The 21,141-nt window shown below is 41.0% G+C and overlaps 1 protein-coding gene across 2 annotated transcripts in view; it reads left to right on the top strand.

Moving 5' to 3' along the window:
- Window positions 1-15,459, top strand: part of EFCAB11 (EF-hand calcium binding domain 11) — a 113,584-nt gene extending 98,125 nt beyond the window's left edge. The window contains exon 6 of one of the 2 annotated variants that reach the window (XM_032784430.2): window positions 11,473-15,459. In XM_032784430.2, coding sequence (XP_032640321.1) covers window positions 11,473-11,572 — 100 coding nt within the window. In that variant the 3' untranslated portion in view covers window positions 11,573-15,459. The remainder of the gene's footprint in view (window positions 1-11,472) is intronic. The other variant, XM_075065628.1, reaches the window with a different exon arrangement.
- Window positions 15,460-21,141: the final 5,682 nt, after the last annotated feature.

Here is a 21,141-nt window from a genome sequence, read left to right as displayed (position 1 = left end):
GAATGTTCCCTATTCTGGAGGTATGGCCTGCATTCGTTATTCCTATATTTATAACTTTGAATGTGGCTATAGTAAAATGTATTTTGTTTGAATGGAGCCTGCTTACCAAACAAACTAATTTGTTCTCTTTGACTGCTCAGTCCCCATAATTATTTACTAATCTACTAATCGTTGTGTCATCAACAAATTTTATCAGCAATGATTTTTATATTGACTTCAGTATCACTGATGAAAATATTGATCCCTGCAGAACAGTGGTGCCAGGTAGAGCAATGTGACAAACAGGGGGCTGTGTGTGTGATTGCCCATCCACTTCTAAGCAGTGGTCCCGTACTAAATCAGTATGGCAGCTGCTGAAGCAATCTGGAATGTTGCTCCAGCTGTGTGGTCACAACACCACTGAAATTTGACCCAGCTGCTCCTTCATGTAGATGGAGGGGTGGCCGGGCCAAATTTCAGTGAGTAGTGTTGTGACCTGGTGCATAGCATTGCAGTGCAACTCAAATTTGGCCTGACTGCCTCTTCGTCCAGATAGAGGGGCAGCCAGTCTAAATGGTTTTGCAGCCTGGCACACAGGGAGTCTGTTCTTGGACAGCAGAGCACAGGGGAGCGTGCTCAGGACTCAACTTCTGGTGGCACTAGTTCATGCACTGGTTGGATAAGAGAGAGGTGAGACTCCCTGCCCAAGGGAGACCTGAGATCCCTGTAGGGAGTGGGGGATGAGCGGGGACCAGAATTCTCCCCCTCCCCCACCCAGAAATTATCTGAATTGGTGCAACTGCTGCAGAACCCTCCTAGAAAGACTGTCATTTGATGATGATTCCCCAGTGACTACTGCTCTTTGAGATCTGCCAGTTAGCCAGTTCTTAATCCATTTAATGGACCAATTTTGGAGGAAGGAAGAGAACCACAATGGGAGGGAACTTTGGAGGAAGTGCCTACAGTAGGAGGGAATAAAGAGTCTCAGTTTTAAGATATCTTTGAATTATTTTCTTCTTCTTAAAAATGAAACAATAAATGAAAATATATTTATTGTCCATCTTATTACAGTCTATGATATTGAAAATGAGCAGAACAGTTCTTATTAAATAAGCATCATCATGAATTACACACCCTTCTCTCCAAACTGAACTCAAACAGTTTAAGATTCAGGATCGGTTTGTATAAACTTAAGAACCTTCCTACAATTAACTGTAAACAAAAAGTTTGTTCCTGCTCCTGCTCCTGGAGAATTTTGCTATTGTTCAGTGGGAAGAGGACAGGGCTTTTTTTCTGTCTTTGTCCCCTTGCTCAGAGGTGACTGCTGGTCTGTTGGGCTACAGGTACCATACCATTCAGTTCTTGTTCACTCTGTCAGCTAATATAATCTTTACACATTCATTAATAGTAAAAATAAATGTGCTGCTGACTTCAAATAAAATATTTTCACATTTTAATGTCTGAAAGAAAAATAAGTTCATTATAAAATGTTACATTGGCAGGATGAATTAAACACGTGATAAAAGAGGAATGTTCCAGGTTGTTTAAAATTCTTATTTTATTAAGCATAACACAAATCACTTGTGTGATCCTCTTTTAAGCTAGTATATAATTTGATCCTTACTTTAAAAATATCATTTAACAAACTGGAGAGCACTCCAGGCTATTTCAAGGATAAGTACCTTTATACCTTGATGATAAAGTGATGATATGACAATTTAAATACCTCCTTGAGACCTCCCTCTCTCAAAATAGAACCTTTAACTGTTAATAATCCAATAATATACATCCTGTTTTAGCCAACAAAACTACAAAAATCTTTTTCTTCTGTGTTTATCAGTATCAGAGTGGCTTTTCCTAACACTTATGTCTTTAAAGAAATTAAATGAAAATACACATTACTAACTTAACTGCTGTGGGAGCCCTGCAGGAATCCCATCAACAAAGAAGCAAGCACTAGAAGTAGAAAGAGCTGGCTGGTTAATTAGAAGAGAAGTCAGCTTGTTGGAGAAGCTGTCATCCTTGAATCTTCAATTGATGGGTCATTTCATCCCCAGCAGGGGCTCCTTGCATGAAGTGTAATTTTTACTCTCACTGTTCAATCAGTATGACAGCTCTGGCTCTAATGTGATGGAAGTTTTGACTCTAGTTTGAATTATTCCTCTGACAGTTCATTAAAAAAAAAATCAGAACCAAACAATCAAAAATCAAACAAAATTAAAACATTCTTTTTAATTTAAAACTCTGCCTGGCTATTAAAATTTTACTGTTAATGTACCCAGTGAGGTTATATACATAAGGGTCAAATTCTATAGTTCCTTGTAGTTGCTATAATTTTTCTGAATAATGTGTCAATTAGTGAGTTTGTTATTCAAAAGCTATCCAGACTATTATAGTACAAAGCATCTACTATAACCTTGAACTGTAAACTCTCAAGTCTATATGCCCTCACTATAATTTACTGTATGCTCAAATGATAAATTATAGTTACATTCTGGAATTATATGGTATAGTTAAAAGAAATACTTTACAAGTTATGTGTTCCACAAGAAGGCATTTTGTACAATTTCAAGAAAATGTTCTGTCTTTTCATTGTTGTTTCCATAAACACTTTTCCATGTGAAAATGTTACTTTGGCAATTTTTTCCCAGGGCTTGGCTACACTGGAGAATTGCAGCACTGATGGTGGGTTTACAGCGCTGCAACTTACTCACTGTCCAAACTTGCAAGGCACATACAGCGCTGCATCTCCCTGGCTGCAGCGCTGGCTGTACTCCTGCTCTGCCTGGGGTATAACGATTGCAGCGCTGGTGATGCAGCACTACTCCGCCAGTGTGGCCACCAAAAGCGCTGTAATTGGCCTCCAGAGGTATTCGGAGGTATCCCAGAATGCCTGTTCAGCCACTCCCAACAGCGCTGAAAATGCTGCAGATGTAGCCACACTCCAGCGCTGGTAGCTGTCAGTGTGGCCACACTGCAGCACTTTCCCTATACAGCTGTACGAAGACAGCTTTAACTCCCAGCGCTGTACAGCTGCAAGTGTAGCCATACCCCCAGCTGAAATTCCTGTGATTTTTTTCTAGCACATAAGAAATTTCCATTGGAGCAGACATATCAGGAAATAGTAGTAGCTATGAACATTTAGCAGCCATGAATGGACATAAGAATGGTGATACTGGGTCAGACCAAAAGTCTGTCTTCTGACGGCGGCCAAGGCCAGGTGCTCCAGAGGGAATGAACAGAACAGGTAATCATCAAGTGATCCATTCCCTGTCGCTCATTCCCAGCTTCTGGCAAACAGAGGCTGGGGACACAGAATTCCTGGAGAGAGAGTTCAAGATTGGGGTCCTCATTGTAATGGTTATTGACCATATACAGAATAAAAGATGATCCCTAGTCCAAAGTACTTACAATTTAAATAGAGACAAAATGTGACAGGTTGATGTAGAACACAATGAAAGGGAAAGATAAGGGTGACCATAATATATTTGCTAAGTGTAATTTACGCATACTAGGTAAGTGTGATTTGGAAAATTTCAACTAGAGCTGTTAGGCACTACAATTACAAAAATAAATAATAATAATAATTAATAGGATATATGTGGTAGAGAGCTAAATATTAATGGGGATATAACTCCCTTAGAAGATGAATTGGATATTTGTGGTTGATGAAAGGAAAAAGAAGTGCCAGAGATGTTCAGAGCAGAGCAGCTTTTTGGGAGAAGACTGTGGACAAAAATGCAAGTCACATTTCATACATGCAAACAGTGCTGCTGAGTGGCTTGCTGTGTCTCATTACAATTAAGGTACCACCAGGATAATTCAGGAAACCACAGAACTCTTCATCTGCAGGGCACCAGTGTCCAAAGTTATTTAAAGAGAATAGTCAGCCTGTCTTTAAGTACAACTCACACGTAGATGAGGAGAGAGCAGGAAGTGTGGAATAACCCAGTACAAGGGTTTGCTGGGGTTCGACCCCCTCCGAGGCGATGGGAAGCCACATCGGCTCCCTACACACAGTTGATGTTCAGAGGAATTAGTCTGGTCGCGGGGTCTTCCTTGGCAGCCCTTGCAGTACTGGAACAAACACCATAAGCCCAGGCCCTGGGGCAGGACAGGGCAACAAGGAGTCCGGTGCTCAGGCCCTCAGGCAGGGCTGAGCAACCACAATACAATAGAAATAAGCCCAGGCCCTAGGTCAGGGCAGGGCAGTGCAGAGTCAGGGGCTCAGACCCTCAGACAGGCTGAGCAACAACAGTACAATGAATAGCAAGCCCAGGCCCTGGTCAGGGCGGGGCTGTGCAGAGCCAGGGGCTCAGGCCCTCATGCAGGGCTGAGCAACAACAGTAGGCCCAAGCCTTCGCAGGCCTGGGAGAGGGGGAGACTGCCTCCCACAGGTTGTGTGGCAAGGGGGACGCAGGCCCTCCCACTCCACTGTGTCCCAGCCCAGGCCCTAGCAGCGGCAGAAGACCTGCTGCGTAGTCAGTGGGGATCCTGGCCGCAACATATTGACATGGGTTCTGGCAGTGCTGCAGCCAGACTAGGGTTGGCTGCCCTCGGGCTACTTCCAGACTCCCCCTTGGGTAGTACCTGGGTCAGGGTGTTATCCTTTGGGGGGTCCAGCACCTTAGGCTCCTCGGGTAGTGGGCGAGCGGCAGGCCCAGCAACTCCTCCGGGTAGCGGGTGCAGGGCAGGCCCGGCCAGTCCTCTGGGTAGTGGGAGCAGAATAGAACTGTCAGCTCCTCCGGGCAGCGGGTGCAGGGCAGGTCCAGAAACTCCTCCAGGTAGTGGGTGCAGGGCAGTTCCAGCAGCTCCTCCGGGTAGTGGGCGCAGGGTAGGTCCAGGAACTCCTCTGGATAGCGGACGCAGGGTAGGTCCGGGAACTCCTCTGGGTAACGGGCGCAAGGTAGGTCCGGCAACTCTTCTGGGTAGTGGGCGCAGGGCAGGTCCAACAACTCGTCCGAGTAGTGGCCGTAGGGCAGGCCCAGCCAGTCTTGGCAGCCACCTGGGGCCACAGGGTTCTCCCAGTCGCAGGCTAGACTGGAGGTGTCTGGCTTCTCCGGTGGCTGGGGTCTTACTGAGTTCTGAGAGTGAGGCTTTATATTTCTGGGTCACCGCCTGACTCTCTGAGGGGCGGGCTCTGAGCTCCCTAGCTTCACCCATTCCGGCCTCCGGATGGGCTTTTCCCTCTCCAGGGTGGAGGGGAGCCACACCGGCTCCCTACAAACCCATGGTTTAAGGATTCATGAAGGAAATGTATTCCAGTGTTGAATCTTCTATCAGGGTTACTTACATGACCATAGCAGACAAGGAAAAGCCACTAGTACTCTTAACCTGTCTTAAACCAGTTGTATGTGAGTGGTGGAGAAACCTAGCTATGGAAATGTGAGCTAACTCAGTGCTCAGATGTCTCGTAGGAGCTGTGATATGGCAATTTCCTGCAATATCCTGGACAAATCTTATTGAATTAAGTTAAACTTAAGGAGCTCATTGTATTAAAAATGCAAATGCTTGTTTGTTATATAACTTGTCTAGGAGACATGACTAATGTCAACCTTGGGAAGCTTCAAAGAACTCTTTTAGACAATGGCCTAAGACAAGAATGAACTATTAGTTGAGTAGGTTTCCTAGGAAATCCTTGGGAAGAAGGGAATGCAAATTACCCACCTACAGATCCATCCTTTTGAAGTTGCACCTTGAAGAGAAATCAGTTGTCTAGCTGATTACCAATTCACATTCTCTTCAAAGACCCAAATTGGGTAAAGAAGTGACACTCAAATTGATGAGGATGGTTATTCTGAGCTAACAGTTGTTATGAATTTGTGACCATAGAAAAAAACCCTAGGTTTGAAGGACTGTTTACCAACCAAAGCCTTTGTTGGAGTCAGGGGATGATCTCTCGTAAACTTATTAGCATGAGTGTAGGATCTTTTATTATTTGTAATGTTTCTTCTGTAATGCTGTCAACTTAAGAATAAATGTGCTTGCTTTGAAAGAGCTATATGTTAAGTTGCCTATGTCAGTTTCAGTGTGCATTGTCTCTGAGGAGAAAAGTAAAGCGGGCCAGCTTAGTTAGTCAGGGAATTCACAGTGTAGACAGAGATCTGTGCAGCCTTGAAATACTGCAGTAAAGAGGAAGAGAGATACATGTCTCTGCCCAAGAAAGGTGACATCTGGGGAGCCAGAAGTCTGAGTGGGTGCCTTTGCTGGACCATAGAGGGGGAGTGGAGGTGCAGTTGCCCTGAACTGTGATAGAGCACCTCATATGGCTCTCACCATTCCCTCCAGCTAACTCTGGAAGTATAATTGTCTTGTTGCAGGGCCTTTGAGAGTATGATCCTCAGATCTCAAGAGGGGCTTGGAGAACTCCTCCTCACAGGCATGAGTGATTACTGTACATGGGTGTAATATCTTGTATTTTATCATAGCTTATATGTATCTGCTTGGAAAACATTTTTCTCACCAAAGTAGTAAATCAAACTTTCATTGTTTTAAGCTCATTAAGTACTGTATGTTGTGTTGAATTCTCTAGGTACTGTATTTGAGAATGATATATCACAAGATTTAAAAACAAGTCATCTTAGTACAATGAAAATTTTGAAATCCAAGAAAACATTTTTGTTTGTAGTGTTGTTGTAGCAGTGTTGGTCCCAGAATATTAAAGACACAAGGTGAGTGAGGTAATATCTTTTAATGAACCCATTATTGTTGGTGAGAGAGACATGCTTCGAGGTACACAAAGCTCTTCTCCAGGTTAGCTCTGTGTAGCTCAAAACTTGTCTCTTTCACCAACGGAAGATGGACAAATAAAAGATGTTAACGGGTAGTAGGCGCAGGGCAGGTCTCTTTAATATCCTGGGACCAACACTGCTTCATCAACACTACAAACAAAAATGTATTTTTGTCACTTTTAGGGAAATACTCAATTTTCTAATGCAGCCATAACCACAGTAAACTCCCATCACTGTGGAATTCAAGAAGAAATAACTTTGAAGTTTTAATTTGTAGCCTGATCTATAGATTATGTATTAATTATATTGATTATTTAAGAATCAAGCTAGCCCTCTGGGCTACAAATTTATATCGGCTGCCTCCCTAATGTCTTATTTGCTTTTTAAATTTTATTTATGTGATACATTTGCTTTTTTCTCACGAGTGTTCTCTCTCTGCAATTAAAACTTCATCCTTCAAATTAACACTGCATATATTTTCAATGTACAATTAAATAATCTTTGTTTTTGATATCATAGATCTGAATGATCACTCAGCTTTCCAACTCACCATGTATCTCAGCCATTGAATCCACTGGGAGGGCGGAACACAAGCTAGGGAGCATATATAAAAATTATGACCTATTCCTTTGCACTTTTTAGATCGACATGGTGAATAAACATGATAGATCTATAAATCAGGATGAGTGTTTTCTCAGATTTAGTGCCCATTTTCTAGGTAATGGTTACATGAAGCTTATTTGTAATATAAAAAGAAGAAATATTGTAATACTGTGGGCCAAATTCTGCACTCACTAACTTCAATGGGTGTTATGCCTGAGTAAGAAGTGCCAGATTTAATCTTATATAAACTGTGTTTTAAAGGTGACAAAGGAAAGGGAAGTATATTGGCTGATCAATACATAATATTATTATTTATAAGATGAAAGGGTGAAAATACATTTTCAGTGTGTGGATAACTTTTTTAAGTAAGTACTCTATTTCAGTGATTAATAAACAGGAAATTTTAAGAGGCAACATATATTAAACATTACTCTTGTTGATTATTCACTTACACTTCTTATTGAGATTTACAGTTAAAATATTCCGATTGAGAGAAAAGTACCATTTATCTAATCCAGTTCCTCAAGAAAAAGTACTTAGGTAGTTTCAGGAGTCTTCAACTACCTAATTTAATAAGAGCGTAATTTATATTCCACAGTCAGTAACTTCTGATACTGTTATTACTAAAATTCAAGTAAAAGATTACACAGTCTGCCGTATCTACTGCATACCATGAAATATCTACATATATTTTATTAAATAATGAGTAGTGACCTCTGAGGTATGCAGTTATTTTAGAGCAATATACTATAACACATTATTTTCTTAATCACAAAGGTAAGTATTTCATCTGTATCCAATGGATGAAGATGAAGATTTAACTCTCAGAGACCATTGTGGTTTTCACATTATTTTGGCAGAGCTCTCAGAAATCCACATTTTAAATTAAGTATAGTATTTCTTAAATTTACTATTTTTAACCAGCCATATCTCATTTATCATTCATCAGTCAACATGTGCTGCTAATCTCTGCTAAAATATTGTTCATATAGTGAACTTTGATTTAAAAGAGCCTTTTAGTGGCTTTTGAGATATTGAGCATGTGCTACATACAGTTTTAGGGCCAAATTTTCAAAAACTGCTTCCAATCAGGGGCAGAGGATAAACATCTAATTGCACCCACTACTTACATAGTCAGACATTTGGGATGAAATCCTGGCCCCATTGAAGTCAATGGCAAACTCCCATTGATTTCAATGAAGGATTTCAACCCTAAATTCTAAAATGTGTGCCTGTCATTGATTCTGGCAGAAAATTTAGAGGCTTGATTGAAGATCCTTTTCAAAAATAGATGTCTCATAATAATGTCAGAGACTGTTCGTTTCTTAGACATCAGGACACAAATATCAATCTGGATGTATTGTTTGTCTGGATATCTTAGTAAGCTAATTATTACTGGAATACAAACTAGCAAACCTGATCACTAAAGCAGATTTTTTTTTTAAATTCTTCAGTAGATCATCTTTTTAAAATAAGCTACACCCCCTAAGAAGATGTAGCGGTGGACATTCTCCTCTTGCCCACTAAGGAAGTGAGAGGAGCATTTAGACTGTAAAATCATTCAAGTAAAATACCAGTCACTCTTACTTGTCTGAACAGCATCGGGCACATCTATGCTGAAATTTAAATAAAAATAATAAAAAGCAAGCACTCATCAACAAGTATAGTCTTCTGTATCTTGTTTGCAAGGGTCAGACTGATGGGAAGAATTGGTGGTACTTGCCAGTCCAGCTCTCCTTACATTGCCAAACCCTGCCTACACTCAGTGTTGTTCAGCAGTGAAATCATTAACAGTGCATCAGCCCCATCACTTCTGTGTGAACTACAGCATATATTATAGCAAGGGATCCAGTTTTGATTTCAAGACTTCAAGTGATGGAGAATCCACCATGTCCCCATTATTCCAATAGTTAATTATTCTTATTGTTAACAAATTATGACTTAATTGCTAGTCTATCAGAAATCTCTTCCCATGTAGGTACATGTAGACCATGATCAAGTCAGCTTTTAACATTCTTATGGATTGAGTTTTTTAAGTCTCTTGCTATAAGGAATGTTTTCCAGATCTCGTCATTCTTCTAGCTTTTTTCTGAACGCTTTCCAATTTTTCAACATCCTTTTTGAAGTGTGTACATCAAAATTGGAGATGGTGTTCTGGTGATGATCTCATTAATGATAGAGATAATACTACCTCCTTAATTCTCCTTAATATTCCCCTGCTTACATATCCTAAGGATCACAATCACCCTCTTAGGTACAGCATTGCACTGGGAACTCATAGGCATGACTACACTGCTGCACAGTTCAGATTAAGGAGGTGTGAACTGCGGTGCAGACCAAAGTCAAGCACTGTAACTGTCCTGTGTGGACGCTGTGGGCATGACTTTAAAGGTAGAAGACTACAGTAGTCCAAACTTGGGACATTTAAGTTTGTGCCTGCAACATCCACACAAGGGAGTTACGGCGCAGAACTTTGGTGAGCACTGCTTTTTAGACCGCCTTAGTCTGAACTGCAGGGCAGTGTAGACTACCCCAAGTCATTTGGTTATCTACCATGATCGTTAAGTCCTTTTCCGCATCACTGCTTCCCAGGATATAGTCCCCCATTTTATAAATGTTACCTACATTCATTGTTCCTAGTGGTTAACTTTGCATTTAACTGTATTAAGAGGCATTTTGTTTGAATGGGCTCAGTTTAACAAGTGATCTAGATTAGTGTGTATAACTAATCTGTTCCCATCATTATTTATCACTCTACCAATTTTTGTGTCATCTGCAAGTTTTACAAACAATGATTTTATATTTACTTTCATACCTTTGATAAAGAAATTGAATAGCAATTAATCATTTAATATGGACTGTATTGACTTTGTGTGGTGCTAATTTTTTTAATCAGAGTGTTATGCAGAAATATATCAAATGTCTTACAGATGTCTAGGTATATTACATCAACCTTACATCAATCAGTTACTTTTATCAATCAAACTTGTAATTGCATCAAAATCTATAAAGTTTGTTTGACAAGACCTATTTTCCTTAAAGCTATGCTGTTTGACGTTAATTATGCTACTACCCTTTAATACTTTATCACTTTTGAGATAAATAAGAGCCTGTTTACTCTTCAGAACTGTTGCTTCAAGCACAGACGAAAACACAGTTATCTAAATTTACATCTGGAGGGTTTTCATTATAACTGTAAAGACTAGAAACTTTGTAAATGTACATTTTTCAAATTGAAGATTAAATAATGCAAAACTGCTGGGGCCACCATATGATTATCATTAGAGTTTATCAGTAAGTACCAGTTCAGCGTAACTTTATATTAGCTGAGAGAGTGGCAAAAAAATACCTTTTGTTGAAACTTCTTCTTTGGTCTGACATTAGTCCTGCATTGGGGTATTTCATAGGATCAAGTGTGGGTCTTTTGTTAGCCTTATCTTTGTCCAGTAAAGAGCTAAGTATCGGGTGAAAGATGTCACAGTGATCATTACAAAAGGTAAATTGCATACCAGTTTGCAGTGCAACAAGGGCTCTGTCACAGAGCTTTGAGGTAATAGCTCCTCTGAAACACTGTGGTCCAGTGGATAGAACACTGGACTGCAAGTGAGGGGCTTGGGTTCTATTTTCAGATCTTTCACTAGCTTTGAGCAAATCATTTCACCTCTTTATGACTCTGTTTTCCCTTCTGTTGATGTGGATAATGGTATTAAGTTCTGGTCTACACTACAAAATTACTTTGATGTATCTACATCTGTTAGGGGTTTGAATAACCCACAACCCTGAGTAATGTAGTTATACCAGCCTAAGTGCCGGTGTATACAGAGCTGTTTCGGTGGGAGAGCTTCTCCCGCTGACATAGCTACTGCCTCTCATGGACATGGAGTTATTAAGCCAACAGGAGACCTCCCTCCTATCAGCTTAAGAGTCTTCACCAAATGCGCTACAGCGGCACAGCTGCATTGGTCCGCTGCGCCAATGTAAATTCCTAGTGTAGACCTGCCTTGCTCTCCTTTTTAAAAGAACTTTGAGAAAGGTAAGGTTGTTTGTTTTGGTTTGGTTTTGTGTAGTTCTAGTGACACCACAGTAGGAATACTCCAGAAGGATATTAGTGAATTATAATACAAACTATAAGATATCTATAATATCTTTTCTTTTATAGGGAAGTCGATCAGGATTCTGATGGTCATGTCAGCTTCAAAGAATTTGAATCTGCAATGAACTACGGCCAAAATGAAGTATCACAACTGCACTTTGCCTAAAGTGTATTCTCTGGTGAAAAGATAAGATATTTAAAAATGAATGAAACCTCAATTGTTTCAGCTAGCACTCTTACTATAAATGCGGCTCTGAAGAACTGCCTTTGAAGCTCTACAGTTATGAGTTAAGGTGTATTCATTTACGTGTGTGTGTAATACTGAAAATATTTGAAATCTAAATTGATCCACAATTTATGCTTTGTGGGAACTTCAATTATGTGCTTTTTCTGTTTGGCTAAATAGATGAAAAGAGAGGGACTGATTTCAAGTACTTAGTATTTTATTCATTAACTTTTTCAGCAGTATTTACTAATGAGCCAAAATGTCTGAGATACCTTTATAGAGAGGCTACCTGGGACTGAATAGATTAAACCTTATGCGGATGATAGAATTTTTTTTTTAAACCATCAGTATGTTTATTTTCCATATAAACACCTTGTCCTTTTTCTTATACTATCACACATTGTTTCAATTGCAATATCATTTATTGGTTGGACAACTCTGTGATTTAATTCCAAAGCATTGCACTGTTAAAAAAAAATTAAGAATTGGCTAATATGATATGTTTAATAATAATAACAATAATAATAATAATAAAACAATAAGATAAACTTTCACACTTTTAAGGCTTTTCTCCATTAAATTAATTCTTTTAGAGGTAGTTTAAAAGAACTCTCATAAATAAAGAAAAACCTCTGAAGTTTAGGTCACACACCTGAACTTAAACAACAAGGAGTCCCGTTGCACCTTAAAGACTAACAGATTTATTTGGGCATAAGCTTTTGTGGGTAAAAAACCCAAGGTATGTACCCAAATCTTGAATGAACTTCAATGAATACTTTTGGTAGTGTATCTTTTGGCCAGGGTATTTCCCAAGAGCTGAGAGGAAATTAAGATGAGATCTGTCATTGCCTGCACAGACACACTCACCCACTCATTGGCTGATTATGAAGATTTTGTACTGTACTCTTGTAGGAAATTGCCTGTTCTCTTAGCTTCAGACTTGCCCCCTCTGAGCCACACTATGGCTATTTTCAGAACATGTCGTAAGTCCTCCTTGTTTGATTTATTTTATCTGTGACCGTTTACCTTCCACTGTTTTCATATAGCCTTCCTAACAGACAGTAGAAATTTGATGCTGGATCATTGAGTCTGTCCTTTGAGTGTTAATTTTTTACTTACCATGTGTACTTGCATGAAAAATGCAAAAATTATTCCAAAATTTCAAGTCAACTTTTAAATAGCTGGTTTATCTATTACAGTGGTTTTCAACCTTTTTTCATTTGCAGACCCCTAAAATATTTCAAATGGAAGTGCAGACCCCTTTGGAAATCTTAGACATTCTGCAGACCCTCAGAGATCCATGGACCACAGGTTGAAAACCACTGATATATGGCCTGGTCTACACTTAAAAATTAGGTTGACATAGCTATGGCACCTAGGGCTGTGAAAAACTCATACCCCTGAATGCCATAGCTATGCCAATTTAACCCCTGGTTTAGAGGCAGTTTGGTCAATGGCAGAATGTGTCTGTTGACCTAGCTACCACCGCTCAGGGAGGTGGAATTCTTACAGCAACAGAAAAACCCCTTCTGTCACTGTAGACAGTGTCTGTGCTTCAATGGCATGGCAACAGCACCATAAGTGTGCCTCTGTAGGCAGTACCCATAGCATAGTGGCCTATGAGTGAGTTTCTTACTGTTGTTCCCCTTCCCTCAATTTATGTCTACTTGTCTGTCTTCAAATTGTAAACGCTTTGGAAAAGGGATTGCTCTTCATGAGTATTCGGAAAGTGCCTAGCATGTAGGCAGTATCACTGTAAATAAATAACAAATAATAGGAGGAAGAGAGTAGCTACCAATCTCATTCTGGATCAGGGAAACAGGTCTCTAGTTACTCCATAGTTTAAGGTTAAAAAAAAAGAGAGACCTCACTAAATGTAACATTTAGATTAAATGTCTCTTATGCAATGGTATCTAAACTTACCATTCTTGTAAGACTGGCAAGTATGTATTTTATTAGATGGGCACATGGGGAGATCTCTTCTTTAATCCTGAAACAGAAAGCACTGATATAAGGACAGGGGCTTAGCTAATATAAAAGTAATTTCTGTTAGTGTTTAGATGGGAAATCAGGGGAGACCATGTACACACAAATATATCTTATTTTACGTACAGGAACCAAATGTTCCTTTGGCGAAGGATGTACAATACACTGATTAAATAAGTTTAATCATGCATACTGCACTCCTTACCCTCTAATTAGTGGAACAGAGCTAGTATTCTTTGAAGGTCACCTTAGTTCTTCATCTAGTACTTGAACTGTGCTGCTAATATGATGGTCTGACTTACTGACAAGTTTGGTATTTTTGTTGTTGTTGAGTTGGAGGGAAGGTTTTTTTAAAACACATAATATTGCCTTTGAAAAGTAACTGGAATAGAACTTTACATGGTACCTGCTGATTGTGCAATCTAAAACTAATCAATTTTCAATGTCTTCTGGTTTTTCGTTGTGCTGAATCAGTACTCATGGAATCAGCGCCTCTTGTTCATTTATAAAAGGAATCAAGAACAAAGAAATATAAGTGCCCTGTTGAGTTCCCAAGATGTGCATCCTCCATTCATGTTTGCAACAATGACATGACATTCATACACAAAACCAAAGAAGTGAAGAGCGGACTTCTTTGGCACCTTCAGCAATTTAAAAAAAGGCTTAGAAAATGAAGCATTGGAGAAAACAGAAATAGTTTGATCTTTTTAAATATCAACTTTAGACCTGAAAATCTCCATAAAATATCTCTTGGGAAAGCCAGTAGTTCAGAGGATTAGTGAGGAGATAGTTATTTAGGTATTGTGGCATTCAGCATTGCAATGCTTAGCTGATTTAGGCACTTAGGAATCTAAATCCCATTGACAGTCAATGAGACTTTGACTCCTAAGTGCCTAAATGTCTCCTGAAAATTAAATTTGGCTCTTAAATCAGTTAGATGTTGCAACGCTAAATGCCGCAACACCTAACTGCCTTTAAAAATCTGGGTCATAGAGCATTTAACATCTAAGTCTCTGGTTAAAATCTACTCAGGCAGGTTGTGACCAAACACAGTTATCATCTGATGGCTGTTCGGCAACCAAATTGAAATAAGTTTGGAAATTCCATTTCCCAGTGGTTGTGGTCCCATAAGAAAACCACCACAGTGGGCCTTGGCTGATAACATTGTTGGCAACTTCTTCAGATGTTGTAAAGACTGACCCATCCCTCCACGTGTGCAGACAGCTTCTCCAGGTCTAGGCACATTGGTATGGTAGTGTAAGGATGTTTGCTGTACCATTGCCTGTATCATACTTTTTTATAGCTACACTTGATTCTCCAGAATGGACAGTTCCAATACCTTTCATGAACACTAAATACACATAGTAGAATTTTTTAAATCTGTTAAATAGGGAGTAACTGCTGATATTAGAGATATATGCTTTTCTAGAAATCATACTTCTTGAAGTATTAACATCTATTCAATTGTTAAGAAACTGATGCCCTCTTTTGTTTTTCAGTCTTTCTAACTTGCCAGCAGGGTGCTATCTAAATATGTGATGGCATTTGCATTATCTTAGAAGATCTCTTAAAGACTTCAGCAGAGGCTAACACCTTGCAGCCTTTTCTCCCTTTGAGACATGTGTATGTGTGTAGGCCCTATGGCCAGAAGCTTCAGGAGGGGGAATAGCTCTGTACATCCTCTATTGGTGAACAGGGAAAGTGGTGTCATCAAGACCATCATTTGCTTAAACTGCTACCCACAATTCAATTAGTGATACTTGGGAGGTCACCATAACGATACATATATTTGGATTTTGGCAGATAGGGGATCTCAGAAAGACTAAGAGAAGGAAAAAAAATTTTTAATCTTGTGGCAAAGAGCTCATGTCCAAGCAATCAGAACTGTCAAGGGGTCTAAGTGCTCTTGGCTCTCTTCTCTTGAGGATTTTGCAGTAAGAGATGATGTAGAGGGGAGTAGCAGAGCTAAATGGACTCCACTGAGGCCCCACCCACTCAGCACATCATTAACATTGAATCACAGAGTTGTGTTAGTCAGTGGCACCAGGCAGCAGTTTCCTGAGAACTGGAGACAAACCTACAAAGAGACGACTGCTACTTGCAAATCCAAACTGTGAGTAAGGTTTGGATGGGTGAGGTGATATAGCCAAGGGACTATCACCTGTGGGACAGTCTCACAGGTGGATGGGAAAGAAATTAGACAGACTTCTGCTAAGTTACTGAAAGAGCATTTTACAGGAGTAGTGGGGGAATTTTACTCTTTATTTGCATATATATTCTGTTACTATGGCTATTCTCATGACTGACATGCCTGGGATTGAACCAGGGATCTTCTGAGCTGAAAAGACAAGCTACTACAGCTTGAGCTAAATAGTCAATTCTGTATCATTGGGGGTCTATAACAACTCATATCCTCTATGAATTGGCACACAGAGGGACTTGTAACGCATGCTCACCAGTGGTTTACACCATGTTTGACCAAGTTTGAGTACATTTCTTTTTCCTTGTTAGAGTTCCTTGTTGTATACCATGTTGGAGGGCTTGTGAGTGGGGAAATTTGGCCTGTTAAGGAAGTAGTGTTTAGATTTAGATTTAGATTTCCTGAGTTTCTTGGTGGAGGCTTTAGCTGGTTTAGTTATTTGTCAAAAGGGACCCTCAAGATACTGAACCCAGCTTTACTGCTGTTGTTAACCACCTGGTGGTCGAGTTATATGTGTATGATTAATCTCTTGCTCTCCTGGGACTTCTGTAACTTGCTATAACTGTTAAAACCTAGTACAGTGTAATTCACTTTTTAAAGGATCTGTATGTTTGCTCAGTTGGAATATGAGTGCTGCTTAAATTACAGTCTGTGAGCAGCCAAGGATCTGTGAAGCCTTTCCTGCTGGTCTGCAAAATGAAATATTTTAAAAATCAAGCTGAGGTTAATGGGAGCTTTTACAAATAAGAGTCTGCAGGATCAAGCCCAACATATTTCCTTGTTTATATTTGTTGCTTCTTTCCTTATATCAGATGGTCATTATTTTATGTACATAGTCCATTTTTTAACTGCAATTGCATTTACACAGATGTTCAAGTCAAACATGTTAGTCTAAATTAGTGAAACTCAGATTGAGGCTCGGAAGCTGCAAGTAGCTCTTTAATGTGTCTCCTGCTGCTCTTTGCAGCACATGATATTAAAACACTGATTTAATTATTAAACAGTCTACCTTATTAACCCATCAGGATGCTTTTGCTATGTTACTAACGAATTGTAGAATATCTAGTCAACCATTTTGCTGTGAGAATATATATATATATATAAATTGTAAAATGAATCGCTACTGTGGCTCTTCTGGGTAATGTTAATTGCTAATTTGGCTCCTAAACCACTGAGGTATGAGTATCACCGGCCTATATGTTCTAACCATTCAATATCTGAGGGAAAGATATTGTGCAAGTCCAAATGGGAATCAGGCAGCCCTTGCCAATGGCTCCTGCCTAATTGGCCTCAGCAGCAAAGGGCAGAGTCATGAAGGCCCCACTTAGTCATTTGCAGAACATCTGATGAGTCTGCATTTGAAGTTTGCCCACAGTTGGTGTGGAAGGTCAAAACTAGAGGGCTGAACTGTTGGATCTGGCTATGTTTAAACCTTGTTCTTGGCACCTAGTATGTTGTCTAGAGGAGATACTGAGGTTCTTAAAAAGGAATTGTCCAAATGGGGTGCCTTGAGCTAAAATGGTAGATTAGCCACATATTTAAACAGGGACAGATGTGTTATGTCTTGCACCTTACCGAGCAACTTGTCACCTGATATCAGAAGGGTCAATGTTGGACAGGACCAGCAGCAAGGTCAAATTGGTCTCTCAGTACCAGTTATTATATACATTGTTTCATTTAGCTGAATGTCCACTAGTCCTGTGTGAGAGCAGCTGAGCCACACCAGGGAGCAATACTCTGCTCCAGAATAGCAAAAGGCAAGCTCAGAGCTTCTTAATGTCTGCACATTGGCTCGTGTTGAATGAGCTAGTTTGCTGATCAGATTTAGGGTTGCCAGGTGTCTGGTTTTCTACCAGAACACCCAGTCAGCACGGCTGGGCTAACACAGGTTCCCTACCTGTCATGACACCATGCTGTGCCCCAGAAGTGGCCAGCAGGTCCATCTCCTTGGTGGGGGGATGATGGGACTCTGTGCGCTGCCCCTGCCCTGAGCACCAGCTCTGCACTCCCATTGGTCAGAAACCGCAACCAAAGGGAGCTGGGGAGCGGTGCCTGCGGGCAAGAGCAGTGCACAGAGCATCCTGGTCCACCCACCTAGCAGCTGGACCTGCCGGTTGTTTCCAGGGTGCAGTGCGGAGCCAGGACAGGCAGGGAGCCTTCCTTAGCCCCACTGTGTCACTGACCAGGAGCCACTTGAGGTAAGCCCATGCCCCAACCCCAAGCCCCTCATCCCTGGCCCCCCTCCAGAGCCTGAACCCCCAACCCAAAACCCATACCTCGTCCCACACCCCAACCCACAGCCCCCTCCCACATGCCGAATCCCTTGGCCTTACCCCCAAGCCTGGAGGCCCCTCCTGCACCTCAAACTGCTCATCCCCAAACCCACTGCAGAGCCTGCACCCTCAGCTGGAGCCCACATCCCAAATCCCTGCCCCAGCCTGCAGCCACCTCAAACACCTTTAACCCATCATTTCTGGCCCCATGCTGAAGCCTGCACCAGTTAGAGCCCTCACCTCCTCCGACACCCCAACCCGCTGCTCCACCACAGTGAAACTGGGGGTGGGAGGGAGCAAGACACTGAGGGAGGGGGGAAGTAGAGAACGGGCAGGGGGGGCCTCAGGGAAGGGGCAAGGCTAGGGTGTTCAGTTTTGTGTGATTAGAAATTTGGCAACCCTAATCAGATTGTTTCCTAATCAGATTATTTTCAGTGAGATGTTGGTTTGGTCAGGGCCAGCCTTATGGGTGGGTGAGCTAGGCCACCACTCAGGGCACCGTGCTTAGAGGATATCGTGCTTGTACCGCCCACCCACCTGATATGCTGATGGCCAGTGGGGCGTAGAGGCAGCCAGGCAGGTGCAGCAGTGTCTGGAAAGGGCAGACAGTCCAAGCTTCTGCGGGGGGCAGGAATCTGGACCAGACAGGTAACTCCTCTGAAGTGGGGTGCCCCTCCTCTCCTACTCAATTGCCTTCTGCAGCCAGCGCTGCTCTTAGCACCTACTCCCTACCCCCGCTCATGGAGCCGCCCCTGGTCAAGCTGCTTGGGACCTGGAGCCTGCCTCCTGTCTGCTGTGCAGGGAGAGGGGCACTGATGTCAGGGTGTCCTCCTCCCCTCACCTGTATACCCAGTCTCCGCTGAGCTGGGGTGGGGATTAGGGGGAGCGTATCTATGCTGGTGCCTCTGGATACAAAGTAGGAGCTGCTGGTACTGCTATTCAGGCTCCTGAATGGTCTGTTTAAAGACACAGCACAGTGACACACTCCTCCAACATACCCATACACCCACACATTCTCTCTCACACTCTTCCAAACACACCCACACTTATTGTTGTTACTTCTTGGTACTTCCTGTCAAAATGTGCAAAGTACCTATAGTCTCTGTCATTTTATTCTTTCCCATTCGGTCAGGATGACATGCTGTTATTTTAATTTTTTGACTGGTCTTGCATTTCATAATTTTATTTCTCTCTTATGCTTCAATTTAATTCTTTTGCGTAGTGAGTTCTAAAATGCTTACTCTGTCAAGGCTGGAGTAATTATCATTATTACTTTTATTACCATATTGTGCATTATTCATTATTTAAAGCAGTACAATCAAATAATAGTATCCTTCTAGAATGTAAATTTAACTTGAACTCATCTTAGTAATGCCTGCTTAAAAAAAATTAGCTAAACACATAACTATAGACACTGTCCAGATTATTTTCAAATGGTATTTTTAGTTATATCTGTAAAATACCAAAATTTGTATGAAAATAAATGCAGTTCCAAGTCTGATACTAATAGTAATGATGGAGTCAAATGTTAGTGAGTCATGTACATGATTGGGATTGGTAAACATAAATGCCAAAATAATTAGAAAATTTTCCGTTCTTTACTATAAGAGAAAAAAACCTTAATTGCATTAGTTAAAATTAAGTTAAAACATTTTTAATGGAGTGAATAACTATTGACTAAAGTAAAGTTAGATAATGGCAGTAATGTGTCTGTTAGAGAAAGTAAGTATTTATTGATTTTTATTTCTCTCTCCTAAAGATAGTGTACAAAGTATCAAACTTATGTTTCTGATATCTCTGTTAAAGCTCCAGAACTGATACCTACAGGCTTGGGATTGGGAATATCTTGCTGTATTATCTCCTGATTGTTCTAAACTTACATATAAACTTAAAATATGGCTTAAAATGGTGTTTGTATATATATTTCTTTCTTTATATAGGAATTAGATTCAGTGTTCCTGTCAGTTAATTTCTAAATTACCACCTGCAAAAAATCTATTTTTCAGGTTAAACTTGTGGCCCCCACCAAAATCTGAAATGGTGCCCCAGTGAGCCAGGAATGGCCAAAGAGCTGCAGGAGGGTCATGGGCTCTGGCAGGATGCGGCCCCCGGGTGACAGCGCAGAGCCCTCCTTGAGCTAGGCACGACAAGCCTCAGCAGCAGTGCAGAAGTAAGAGTGGTAATACACCATATATACCACGACACTCTTACTTCTGCACTGCTGCTGGCAGCAGCGTTGCCTTCAGAGTTGAGTGCCTGGCCAGCACCAACCACCCAAGCAGTGCTTAATTTGGGCCGAGGCTGAGCCCCAGCACCTCTTTCAGTACAAATTAAGCACTGCGGGGAGGCATGGGGCTAGAAGGTGATCAGGTTGGGGAGCTGTGGGCGCCAAGGGCACCAAAATACAAGTTTGCCTAGGACACCATTTTCCCTAAGGCTGGCAGCCCTGCGTAAGGTGTTCAATAATTAGAAGCATCTAAAAGTAAATTCACACAGTACATCGTAGTGTGTACAACATGTCCATATCAGGCCCCAGAAATAAAACTTATAGGGGAAGACAACACAACAGTTTTAGTAATTTTATCAGGTTGTCAGTGCACCTTTTGTTCAGGTGGTTTGGGTGAGTAATAGCTGATCACATAGAAGAACCTCTGGGGTCAGATGCTCATTTACACTTAGGCCCCTCTGCACTGCTCTGGCAGTCTAAAGGAAGTCTTAAAGGGGTATAAACTACAGCTGTATCCTCTTTGAGGCTCCTTTATACAGCCCTGGCAGTAGAGGGGTTTAGTGAATCAGGCGCCTTGTGTGCATCATTTTGTGTCAAGAGTACCAAGAAAGCTTTTGGGAAAGAAAAAAAAAAGGAAGAAAAAGGAAGTAGACACAGGAATAGCGTGAGCATATAGGGACAGAATCAGGAAAGCTAATGCAAAGAATGAGTTACAGGTAGCAAGAAATGTCAGAGACAACAAGAAGGGGTTCTTCAAATATGTCAGACAAAAAAGAAAGATCAAGGACCATGGAAGCTAGTAACGGAGGATGATAGGAAGGCA

This window comes from Chelonoidis abingdonii, chromosome 4 (assembly GCF_003597395.2).
Source record: "Chelonoidis abingdonii isolate Lonesome George chromosome 4, CheloAbing_2.0, whole genome shotgun sequence".
NCBI classification, from domain to species: Eukaryota; Metazoa; Chordata; order Testudines; family Testudinidae; genus Chelonoidis; species Chelonoidis abingdonii.
This window is presented reverse-complemented; position numbering and strand designations above follow the sequence as displayed.